Here is a 12,950-nt window from a genome sequence, read left to right on the forward strand (position 1 = left end):
TTTAATTACTCAGCCTAAGACATTAAAAAAAAAACCTACTGGCAAAGTTAAAGTACCCATCTTCTCTGTGTCTGACAAGCTTCTGAGATGAGGTCCAGAAGACTAATGTGTGCGCGCGCGCGCACACACACACACACTGTGTGCACGCGCATGTGCATGGGGACTGGCGGTCAGTCTCGGGGGGGTCTGGGGATACCCACCTTCACCTTATTTTCTGCGACAGCACCTCTCACCGGGACCCACGCATGACTCCTGGGTGAGGGTAGCTGCCCAGTGAGCCTCAGGGAGCTGAGAGCCTTGGCATCCCTCGTGCGCCGTCATACACCCTCACCCTCCAGGGACAACACTGGTAATCAGGCTTGCACAGCAAGCACTCCACAGACTGAGCTCTCTCTCCAGCCAAGGAAGCAGAAACTCTCCTCAGGAGTTATAAGGATTCCATCAGTTCTACTGACAGAAATCTAGACTGTGAAACTACACTGGGAAGTGCAGAGGACTGTTATGGTCTAAATGCTGGGAACTAGGGTGATTACAGGTATTCTGATAAAGAATAATTCCTGTTAAAGCACCAATGGACACGGCCACATTATTTCTAACTTCTTTTCATTCTGTGAAACTTAGTGATGAAATAAAAATCTTAAAAATGAATAGCAATCTTTTTTTGTTTTTGTTTTTGTTTTTTCTGAGACAGGGTTTCTCTGTGTACCTGGCTGTCCTTGGAACTCCTCTGTAGATCAGGCTAGCCTCATACTCATGGAGATCCTCCTGTCTCTGTCTCTTAAGTGCTGGGATCAAAAGAGTGCACTACTACGCCCTGCTTAACTCACCCACTTTCTGATGTGGAAGTCAAAGTTCCTATTATACCCAGACTTGTAAAAACTCATGTCCTCCTTTGCATAGATAGGAAAAATGGCAGGAAGGGAGAGAGGGAGGTAAGATGCAGGGCGAGCAGAGCAGCAGCATCTGCATCATGCTGAGCGCGCGTCTCCTACCTGGCCAGTCTCTCTTTATCCGCAGAACTCTGCTCATCATCCGACCTAGAAACAGAATTGATGGACTAAGCGAAATTAAAATAAAAAGAAAGAAAGGAAAGAAAAGGGTGGATGAAAGGGGGGAAGAAATGAAACACAAAATGGAAAGGAAAGAAAAGGAGAAATAAGATGGATACAGAGAAAAGGGAGGAGAAGGCAATACAAGCAGGGACCTTGCCTATAATCCACAGACACATTTATTTCAAAAAAGGAACTTGTAAGGCAAACGTCAAGACCGACTAGGAACTAATGATCTAAACACGAGAAACATTTTGTCAAACAATCTCTATAGGGAGCAAAGATACAAAGTTTAAAACAAGACCCAACCAGGGAATTCAGAATTATCATTCTTATAAACTGGTGCCAATCTGGGAAGACGATCACACACAATATTCTACAGTGAATAAATTGATCGGAAACACAATTCCCTAACATAAACACGCGCACACACCAGGAGAGTTCTGAGCAGAGTTGTTTTCCGTTACAATATTGAGTGTGTCTATGTGCTGTGTATTGTGCCGCAGAGGACATAAAGAACTCAGGGGACAACTCTGGCAGTCTCTTCTCTCCATCCACCATATGATTTTGGAGCTAGAACTTGGGTCCTCAGGCTTGCTGGTAGGAGTCATACACTTAGCCATCTAGCTCGACCATGAAATCACATCCTTAAATCAAAAGCTAGGTTTCTTACATATCCTCTGTCACTGACACATTCCTAATCTAATTAATTCTCGTTCACTCACCTTAGCAAATTTTCTTAGTTCAACCAGTTATCAGTCTTTCCTCCCTTGGACAATGGTTATCACTACATTCTTCCAGAAAACCAAGATCCTAAGAAAGGGTGGCAGGTAGCAGGGCCTAGGCATGGTGGTACATGCCTTTACTCCCAGAACTTGAGGAGTTCAAGGCCAGATTAGTATAGTGAGTGAGTTCCCAGATAACCAGGGCTATGGAAAAAAAAGACTGTCTCGGTAACCACCCGCCTCCAAAAGAGGGAAAGGCAAACTGAAAAAACAAGTTTTAGCTAACTCACTGCATCAGTACTCATTTTAAGTACAAGAGATAAGCCTCGAATAAATTATCTAATAAAATATACTAACAGTCCAAAAAGATTTAGCTATTAAAAATGACAACGGGGATGGACAGATGGGGTCAGTAGACAAGAACACTGCTGCTTCTCCAGAGGAGGCAGGTTTAATTCCCAGTATCCACACAATCCCACACAGTCTCTGTCTCCAGTCCTAGAAGATCTGATGCCCTCTTCTCTCCTCCATGGACACCAGGTACCCACATAATGGCTGCAAAGATAAACATGCAGCCAAGACAAATACAGATAAAATAACAAGTAAAAAAAAAAAAAAAAAAAAAAACTTTTAAGATGATGACAAGGAGTATGTATCTCAATGGTGGAACACGTGTAACCATGAGACGGAGAGACTGTCTCATATAAACAAAAACAATAAAGCCAGGCACAAAAATAAAGTAACTTCTCAGGACTCTGCCTTGAGATGGATACAGCAGGAAGCCAGGGCCTTGTAGTCCCAGCTACCTGGAATGATCAAACAGGAGAACTGCTTGAGCCTAGTGATGTGCATCAGAGCAAAACCTGAGCTTAATACTAATTATCATTATATGTTACCATTTGATCGATATGTGGAAAATTCCAATAAAAAAGAAAAGAGGTAAAATCCTTGCAATCTTGGCACTGGGAAGGTAGAGACTGGAGGATCCCAGGGGCTCACTGAACAGCAGCCTAGCCAACCTAGTGCATTCCAACACACAGAGAGACACTGCCTCAGCCAAGGGGGGAGGGTGTGTGGCTCCCGGTGAGTGACACCTGAAGCTGTCCTCCTGCCTCTCCATGCACATATACACTCAGATGGTCAACAGCAGAAGAGCTGGCTGTGGTGGTATTCAACTTGAATGCCAACACTAAGAAAACAAGGGCAAAATAGTGCCCACAGGTTCCAACAAAGCCAGGGCTGGTGAGATCTTAACTTTAAGAGAGAGAGACAGAGACAGAGAGAGAATGGGGTGGGAGAGACAGGAGAGATGGCTCAGATGTTAAGAGCACACACTATTTGGGCAGAGGATTTGAGTCTGGTTCCCAGCACCCATGCTGGACAGCTCACAACTACCTGTAAATTCAACTCTGAGGAATCCTGTGGCCTCCATGGGCACATGCCCTCATATGCACATACCACATGCAGACACACACAAACATGTACAATCAACTGATGTTTAAAAGCAGAATCATGATACACTACAGCCACGTAAGAGTCATTCACTCTGCCTCTTTCTCCTTTCCTCCCTTCTCTATGTCAGTGGCTCTCAGCCTTCCTAATGCTGCGACCCTTTAATGCAGTTCCTCATGTTGTAGTGACCCCAACCATAAAAGTATTTTTGTTGTTCCTTCCTAACTGTACTTTTGCTGCTGTTATGAATTGTAATGTAAGTATCTGATATGCAGCCCCTGTGAACGGGTCATTTGATCCCCAAAAGGGGTCACAAGCCCCAGGGTGAGAAAAGCTGCCCTATCTAAAAAGAAGGCATACCTAATATTTTTCTAAAGCCTCCCTCACCACCTCCCTCACTGCCTGTCCATCAAATGTCTAATCTCCATGCCAGCTTAAAATGGCATGGCCTTTCCCCCTCTTTCCTTCATTCCCTCCTCCAGCCAGTGGCTGAAGTTTTACAGCTTGCCTGCCCTCTTCTTCTTTTAAACTCTGATAAAATTAATTGTTCTTGAGCCTTAAAAATAGATAAACAAGCTGGACTCGCATGCCTTTAATCCCAGCGCTACGGGGAGCAGAGGCAGGTGGATCTCTGTGAGATCGAGGCCAGCCTGGTCTACAAAGTAAGTCCAGAACAAGCCAAGTCTACACAGAAAAACCCTGTCTCGAGAAAAAAAAAAAAGGGGAGAAGAGAATACATAAATAAAGACACAATAAAGATTGCAGAAAGGCCATGAAGACTGTAACATGTAGGTACAGTGCGTACATGTGCCAATAAGACAGATAACTGAGTAGGTATATCTACCTGTTCCTTAATACTTCTAGATAATTTTTTAACAAACAACAAAACATTCATTCAAAAGATAAGTAAATTCACCTATTTTTAGCTTTTGAACCTCTTTTACTGAATTTCCAGTAGCATATGAGGAAAACTATCCTAACAAATTTTCACCTTAGGAAATAAATTTTTGCTTGAAAGTTAATCATTTAAAATTCCTTTTAGTATTTTTAGTACAGTCACAATCTCTTCTCTACTCTAATATTTCTTAATAGAATATGACACGTGCCGATTAAAACACTGCAGGCTGTGCTTTTATGGCTTTCTGGAATTTCTATCAAGAGACTGTGGACCTGCACTACTTGCCTTAGTGAGCTGGCCTGTGTTTTTAGATGGGGTCTCACGTAGCTTGGTCTCGTAGTACACAGTCAAATAACTTGGTTGTCTTTCAAACAGGGTTTCTCTGTGTAGTCCTGCCTGTCCTGAAACTCACTCTGCAGACCAGGCTGGCCTAGACTCAACAAATCTACCTGCCTCTGCCTCCCTGAGTGCTGGGACTAAAGGAGTGTGCTACCACTGCCTGCTGCCAGGTAACTTTCTTAAAAAAAGATTTGTTTATCTTGATGTATAGACGCGTTTTCCTTGTGTGAATGCATGTACTCATGCAAGCAAGGCCCACGGAGGCCAGGAGAGGACACTGGATCCCCTTGAATTGGAGTTATACATGACTGGGAGCCACCATGTGGATTCTGGGAATCAAACTGAGGTCCCGAAGCAGCCAGAGCTCTTAACTTCTGTGCCACCTGTGCAGTCCCTAACCTAGAACCTCTGACCTCTTGCCTCCACCTCCACAAAACTTCGAGTGTACACTACCACATCCCATTTTGTGGCTTGACTTTTTAGTTGAATCTGAAATATTATTATCCCAAAATCAGTAATTAACTTTTCACTTTAGAAATTTGAATCGTTAAAGATTTCATTTATTTCAAGAAGTTTTGATAAACTGCTCTTGTAAACACCCTATAGTCGCCCTTCTTACAGTGCCATGGCCACACTTCTGGGCCCAAGCACGCATGCTTTCACACCTGTTCAGTTATGTTCAACAGCTTCTTCCTCCCTCCCTCTTCCTTCCCTTTACCCACCCACCTCTTCTTTCCAACCTACCCTACATGCTGCCAACACTGTTTCTAACAGTTAACGACTCTGCCCAATATTCTTGGTTCTCTAGATCAATAGTCCTCAAAGTAGACCCCAGACAAGTAGGTTCAGCAATGAACAAATACTATTAGTAAGTACTCACAGAAGGCCCAGCAGGAGGGCTCAGGCCTGCTGCGGTAAAGGTGCTTGCTGCTAAGCCTAAGGATTTGAGTTTGATCAATGGGACACACAGGTGGAAGGCAAGAATCTACTCCCAGAAGTTGTCCTGAGGATGACACATGGAATGCAGCAAACACACACACACTGTTTCTCTCTCTTAATCTGTTAATTAATCAATCATTGTAATAAAACCTTAAATAAGCATTCACTGGGCTACAGGAACAGCTCAGTGGTTAAGTTACTTGCTGTTCTTCCAGGAGTCCAACGTCCTTACAACATCTTTTGACACCCACACTCACATGTACATACCCACACATAGACGTACATAAACATAATTAAAAATAAAGTAAGTAGTTTTAAAGTACTTAATTAAATATAACATTTAAAATGAGGTTTTTACGTACCCAAGTGAGAGAGAGAGAGAGAGAGAGAGAGAGAGTGGTGATACATGGGAAGGCTCAAGGGCAAGATTGGTATTGTCTGAGATAGTCACTCTTTTCAAAAGATTTATTCATTTATTTATTATTTATACAGTATTCTGCCTACATGTCTGCACAGCAAAAACGAGGCACTAGATCTCATTACAGATGGTTATGAGCCACCATGCGGTTACTGGGAATTGAGCTCAGGACATTTAGAAGAAGAGCCAGTGCTCCCAACCTCTGAGCCATCTCTCCAGCCTGAGACAGAGTCATTCTTATTGTTCACTGCTGCGCACGGCAAGTCAGCTGAGCCACAACCTTCTATATTCCAAAAGAGATGCACTAGCATTACAAACTCTTGGGACACTCTGTATCCAGATCTGATGTGGGTTCTAGACTAATCACTTTATACTCTGAGCCATCTCTGCAGCCAACCCGAAAGTTTTAATTATAATCATTATGTGTGTCTATATAATGTACAAGTACAGGCATATGAGTGTCACAGTATGTGTGCAGAAGGGGACAACTTCCAGAAATAAGTCCTTTCCTTTCACAGTTGGATTTAGGGATAGAGCTTAAAGCATTTGTTTGTTTGTTTGTTTGTTTGTTTTCAGTGACCAGTAGATTTATTTATAAGAATAAGAGTCATCCTTGCCAAATTTAATAGGAGAGGTTGAATGTTTGGTCCAATTTTCCTTTCCTTTCTGTCCCTGAGTGTTCTGAGCACATAAGATGAATGGCCCAAATATCAGCACAGCTCCTAAAAGTGTGCGAGTTCTCAGGAGTGGGTCTGAAATAGGATAAACATCTGCTGATCTTGCGTAGGGCCAACGAATGGAGGCAGGGTCTTCTTTGTGTGTACTGAAGCAGATACCCTGTGTAAGCCAGGCCCTTATGCTCAAGCACTTGACATGTACCTTCGGGGCCTCCAGAGACACGTCACGCTCAGCAGGGTTGAGGGTACTGAGGTGACAGGCCAGGGCACAGGCTTACACTTGGGCCCCAACATCTTGGCTCCCCAAGTGTTTACTTATTTATGTTTTAAGTGTGCACCTGTATATATGTATGCCCATGCGCATGTAGAAGTCAACAGAAGCCAAAAGAGGGTATCAGGCTCCCTGAGTTGGAGTAACAGGTGGTTGTGAGCCACCCTGTGCATGCTGAGAGCCAAACTCTGGTCCTCTGAAGAGCAACAAGCTCTCACCCAGGCAGCCATTTCTCCAGCCTCATACCCTTATTTTTGGGAAGTGGGGGAGTAACTTACAGTAAGAATATCCTAAAAGTAAAGCCAGCATCTGGGCTGAAAAAGGTTGCTCTCTAATAAAAAGTAAAGTAACTATAGTTTATAATCTTCTGACAGTTATTCAAACGAATTTAAGTTAGTATCCAGAAAAAACTCATTTAATGAGCAAAACCATTTTCTATAAAAATTCTTCCATATTTGTACCAATATAACAATAAACATACCCACAAAGTCCCAAGTTTGTGTTCCTATAGATAGAAAAACACACTACCATTAACTTGCGTTCATGAGAAAAGCATTATGTAAAAATACACCACTAGCTTACTTAACATGCATAAATTACAGGCTGCTTCAACACTTCGGAAGAGGAAGAAGAGTAAATTTTATCACCTAGATAAAATTAAAATCCAGCATTTGGCCTGCTTCATCCCATTACCAGGACAAACACTGTAGTACATTACCTGGCAAAGCGTTCTTTGTCGTTACACATCTGTTCATCATCACACCTGAAGAGAGAGAGGGTGGGAAAATATTAATTCAAACTGTTGCACTTATACCTACTCTACTCTGAAAGACAAACTGGAAAGAAGTAAAGCAATGCAACAGGGAAGGAGCCAACGGACAAGCAGCACAAAGCAACAGATCCTAACAGCATCCGAGAACTTTCAAAGCCATGACTACCACCTGTCATGTTTCTACTTATCAGACACATAGAAGGATGACACGAGAACACGAAGTGCCTCATGATCACCCTGAACTTGGGAATATATTTGGTTTTGTTTGTTTGTTTGGGGGGGGGTTGGTTGTTTGAGATGGGGTGCCAGCTATGTAGCCTGCTCTAAGCCGGGTGTGATAGCACATGCCTGAAGTTCCACCATCCCAGATGCTTAGGCAGCTGAGGGAAGAGGACACTTGAGCCAGGTGTAAGGGGGCCGGTCAGAGCAGTAGGGCAAGACTCCACAGGGAATCAGGGGTGGGAAGGAGCTGGCCAAAGCCTCCAAGGCTCAGGGACCACTGCACAAGAGGGGACAGGAACAATCTGAGTTAAGAGAAGGGCAGACTGTTGTGGAACAGTGTCTTCTGGAGATGACATGACCAATGAATTACTGAATTCATGGTACCTGTGATTACAAAAGATTGGGTCCATCAACATCCTAGCATACACTTCAAGAGCCATAACCCTCCTTGGGTATCTGTAAGTAGTTACAGGATTTTCGTCAGTGGTGTACCCCGGGGAGAGCGTACACACTCCTATAAGGAACCACTCACACATACTACTAGTTGGTAGGCAGCCCTAACGAAACACTGAGATTCCTCCACCTTGGCACCCACCCCAAAAGTCATGAAAGCAAGAGGAGGACAAGGTGAGGGGTGGGTATGCAATCAAAATGCCTTATACACATACATGAAAATACAAAACAGTACACAACTGAACCCCTGCATGCAGGATGCAGGTTCAAGAGGACTGCCACAAGTTAGAGGTTAGCATGGTCTATATAGCAAGTTTCAGACCATCAAAACCAAACTTGTGTTTGCAGCCACAGGGCAGCTGTGGAGGCTGGATGACAGCTTGCATGAGCTGGTTCTCTCCTCTGTCACAGTGTGGGTTCCAGGAATGGAATGCAGAGGTCACTGAGTTCAGCAACAAGCATCTTTGCCTGCTGAGCCGTCTCAACAGCTTTACTCCTTTTTGTATATTTGAGACAGCATCTTGTTATGAAGCTCAGGCTTGATTTGAACTCACAGCGATCTTCTAGCTTCAGCCTCTCAAGTACTGGATTGATATGTACATGCCATCATACCGAGCTCAAAACTCATTTACTTAGGGGTTAGAGAGATGGCTCAGTTATTAAGAGCATTTGTTGCTCATGCAGAGAGCCCTGGTCCAGGTCTCAGAACCCACATTGCAGCTTGTAACTGTAACTCCAGTTCCAGGAGATCAGACATCTTATGGCCTCTCTGGGAACCAGGAGCAACACAGATACATAAGCAAAACATATATATATATATATATATATATATATATAAAGTTTTACCAAAAAAGCTAACATACAAAGTTTTGGTAAAAGGAATTGAACCCAAAGCTCTGAGCTTGTAAGGCAAGTGCTCTAATCATGAGCTATAACGAGAGTTCAAATTTAAAGTGGTACCATACTGCTTTCCATTTTATATTACCACAGTGTACATCTGTTCCAATTCCTCCACATCTCTAGAGATAGTTATTTTTTTGGGGGAGGGGGGAATTGCCTGTTTCTTTTTGAAACAGGATCTCACTGTGCAGCCCTGGCTACTGGGTTCCCTCTACCCACTGAAGGGTGGTGGACTCCAGCATCCAGACTTAGCTCCTATTTTGTTTTGGTTTTGATAGTGGTCACTGGGACAGATATAAAGTGACACGACAGTATAGTTTTGACTTGTGTATCTCCTACTGATTAGCAATGTTGATCTTTCATATGCCTGTTGGCCATTTGTTTCTTTTCTTCGGCATTCCTTTTTTCCCCTTTCATTTTTAAATTTGATTTTACCAATTTTGAAAGTGATCTATGTTTGGTGTAAAACAAGACCAACTATTAAATTAAAACAAGACTACTCGCTAAGTCTTCCACTGACAGCAAAGCTCACGCAGGTTACAAAGCTCCTGGCTATTGCCTCCTCTGGAGCAGTTTCTACTTCTAACCCCCTGCATTGTGACCCATGAGCAACAATAGCTCCTCCATTCCTCCATTTGCTTCCAAGTCTTTGTAACTCCCTTTCCTTTCCTAGGAAGCCTCTCTAGCTCTGAGCCACTCCACCCAAATCAGACATCTCATTTTGCTTCCTTTTCACCATTTCAGTCTCCAGATGAAATGAGTCCTCCTCAAAGGCCCTTGAGATCCTCAGTCTAATACTGGCTCTCAGTTATGTGACAATAGTGTGAATGTCACTGTCTTTACCTGTTTCTTGTTTCCCTCACAAGAGAAGCAGCAGCTCATGCCGCCTATCTCAAAGGAGTCAGGGATGCCACTCGAAACACAATGCTCTACTCATCACTGTCGAAAGAGTGTGAAAACACACTGGAAGGTCATGCACATTAGGGGCACATCTTTAGTCCCAGAACTGGGAGGCAGAGACAGGCAGCGTTCCGCGAGTCTCAGGCCAGGCAGACCTATTTACAACAAAACAAAAACCACGCTGTCGAGGCAGGGTGTGGCGGCCTGAGCCCACAGTCCCACCACTGAGGGAAGAGGCTCTCCTGAGCTGGAGTAAAGCCTTGCCATACGCAGCTTGCCAGGCTCGACTAGATTACAGGGGCTCTGTTAAACAAAATGAGCTAGGCGAGTTGTTTCAGTAAATAAAACACTTGTTGCCAGGCCTGCTGACTTCCTTCAATCCCCAGAGCCTACATGATGGAGGGAGGGAGGTTCTAGTTCTGCAATTTGTTCTTTGACCTTTGTTGTTGTTGATATAAACACGTATTTGTTTTGGTCCCAGATATGGAATGTGGGACTGATTCAGATAGTCCAAAATAGCAAACTATCTGCCTCTTGTGGGCTCTGAGAGGGGCTCTTTGCAAGCTGCAAATAGTTTAAATCTGAGGACTCTGAAGAGAGAATAAATGCCAGAGCCCAGAGAGTACGAAGATCAGAGAAAGAGCAAGGCTGCTCCTGCTTCCCCTTTGCTGCTCCTAGCTGTTGTCATGCGATAAGAAGATGAAGATCTCCTGAAACAAGGACTGGACTAGCTCCAAGGAACCTGACAACCCTGACCAGCAGGAAGCAGCTAAAAAAGAACTGCACCCCCTCTCTCACCTTCTCTCTCCTGCTGGGGTGCTGGGGTGTTGGGAGGGATTGGGGTGGAGTAGAGAGAAAGATATAAGAAATACAAATGAAAGTTTTTTAAAAGTACGCCAACAGACCTTCATGTATGTGCTATAGCACATATGCCAATATACTCACACACAAAAATGTTTAAAAATACAGCACACACCATACCCACAACTTCTCTTATTGCTATAAATTCCACCTAGAAAGATTTATCAACCTAAGATAATTAACCAAAGGACAGGGGGCCAAAAGACAAATGTAGGACTGGCACAGTGGCACACACCTGTAACCCCAGCACTCCAGAGGCAGAGGCAGGTACATTTGTCTGAGTTCAAAGCCAGCCTGGTGTAGAAAGTGAGTATTTTCTCCCAATTCTACATGCTACTTTTTCAGGACAAGCGAAAGAACTATTAGGAATTACACAGGTTTCACAAAATGGCAATCCAAGGATATGTTTTACAGTAAACTTTGTCATTCAATAAAAAGGGGCACACTCCAAAATAGCAATAATGGGGCTTGCCTAACATTCTGTAAGCCCTGTGCTTGATTACTAACAAGACAAAATGGAAAGTATACTATAACATATAAATACATAAGCAAGTGACAGTCATTTTATAATCAGCTGTTACTAAATACATATGTATGTGCTACCTTTATTACAACTATCAACATCAACGTGCCAACATCATCACAAACATGATGACTTCTTTGCCGTCTGAACTCAGAGCAGCTATGTCACTATATAAGAACTTTGTAACTCCCATTGTAATCACATGAAACCACAGTCATACAGTGGTCTGCTAAGGACCAAAGTGTTATAAAACCACAGTCATACAGTGAGCTGCTAAGGACCAAAGTGTTAGGAAACTTTTGACTCCTTGATTTTGTGGAGGCGGTAACTCAGGGTCAACACTATCTGACATGAACAGATTATCTAGTTTCCTCTAAACCATTCATACATACAACACTGTTCTAATAAGAGCACGTCACTGTAATTAAGGACTCTTTAGTAAAGACATGCCAATAGAGCTGCTTGGAAAATGTCTACCTTGGAGCTGGAAAAATGACTCATTTATTAAGAGCAGCTGCTGCTTTTGCTGAGGACCTGGGTGCAGTTCCCAGTGTAACAGGACCTCAGTGGGTAAGGCCTCCAGATCTTAGCACAACTGACTCCATGAGGGATGAGCCATTTGGGCTGTGAAACTCAGCACGGAGATAGCACCATCTGCCAAAACTAAAACAAGGGCCTAATCCATCAAAGTCTACATTTCTGGGAAAGTCTCGAAATGTACTAACATTGCTTTCTGGCTTCTGTTAACTGTTTCTAGTTAACTGTTCTTGTTAACTGAAATGCGTCAACCCAGGACATGGCTTTTATGCTTAAAAGCTCACCCTGAGAAAGGCTCAGTGCTACACTGGGATCCTGAACATTCAGTGTAACTGCCGGTAGGCTAGCAGTCCTTCTATTGGATTAAATCCATGTCTGCGCATTCTCTGATAGACAACCCAACACAAACATTCATATCATAGCCCACAATCCTCTGTAATTCCAATTCCAGAGGACCCACCACTCACTTCTGGCCTCTGCCAGCACCATGTGCATGCTGTGCCCTGACGTACTTGCAGGTAGAACATGCAGACACTTAAAACATAAAAATATGTAAATCTAGCAATAACAACAAAAAAGTCTGCCTAGTGTCAAAAAGTGAAATCTTTTTCCTCCTTCACATTCTTTTTACTTTTTTTTTTTTGAGACAGGGTTTTTCTGTGTAGTCTTTGCTGTCCTGGACCCTCTTTGTAGACCAGGCTGGCCTCAAACTCACAGAGATCCAACCATGTCTGCCTCTGGAGTACTGGGATTACAGGCATGCACCGTGCTCAGCTCCTCTCATTTATTAAGATCCACTAAGTGTCAGGGCAGATGTGGTGGCAAAAAGCCTGCAATCCCAGCACTTGGGAGGCAGAGGCAGATAGACCTCTCTAAGTTTGAGGCCAGCTTGGTCTACAAAGCAAGTCCAGGACAGCCATGGCTCCGTTACACAGAGAAAAGCTGTTGCCTCAAAAATAGATAGATAGATAGATAGATAGATAGATAGATAGATAGATAGATAGATAGATAGAT

At 43.4% G+C, this 12,950-nt stretch overlaps 1 protein-coding gene across 10 annotated transcripts in view; it reads right to left on the reverse strand.

The window, feature by feature from the left end:
- Arnt (aryl hydrocarbon receptor nuclear translocator) overlaps positions 1 to 12,950 on the reverse strand; it is a 68,815-nt gene that overhangs the window by 28,919 nt on the left and 26,946 nt on the right. For 8 of the 10 annotated variants that reach the window (XM_055603855.1, XM_055603853.1, XM_055603854.1 and 5 more), the window contains 2 exons: positions 7,487 to 7,531; positions 993 to 1,037 (listed from right to left, as the gene is read on the reverse strand). In XM_055603855.1, the coding sequence (XP_055459830.1) occupies positions 993 to 1,037; positions 7,487 to 7,531 (90 nt within the window). The remainder of the gene's footprint in view (positions 1 to 992; positions 1,038 to 7,486; positions 7,532 to 12,950) is intronic. The other 2 variants (XM_055603857.1, XM_055603856.1) reach the window with 1 other exon arrangement.

This window comes from Psammomys obesus, unplaced genomic scaffold (assembly GCF_907164565.1).
Source record: "Psammomys obesus unplaced genomic scaffold, mPsaObe1.curated_primary_1811, whole genome shotgun sequence".
NCBI lineage: Eukaryota > Metazoa > Chordata > Mammalia > Rodentia > Muridae > Psammomys > Psammomys obesus.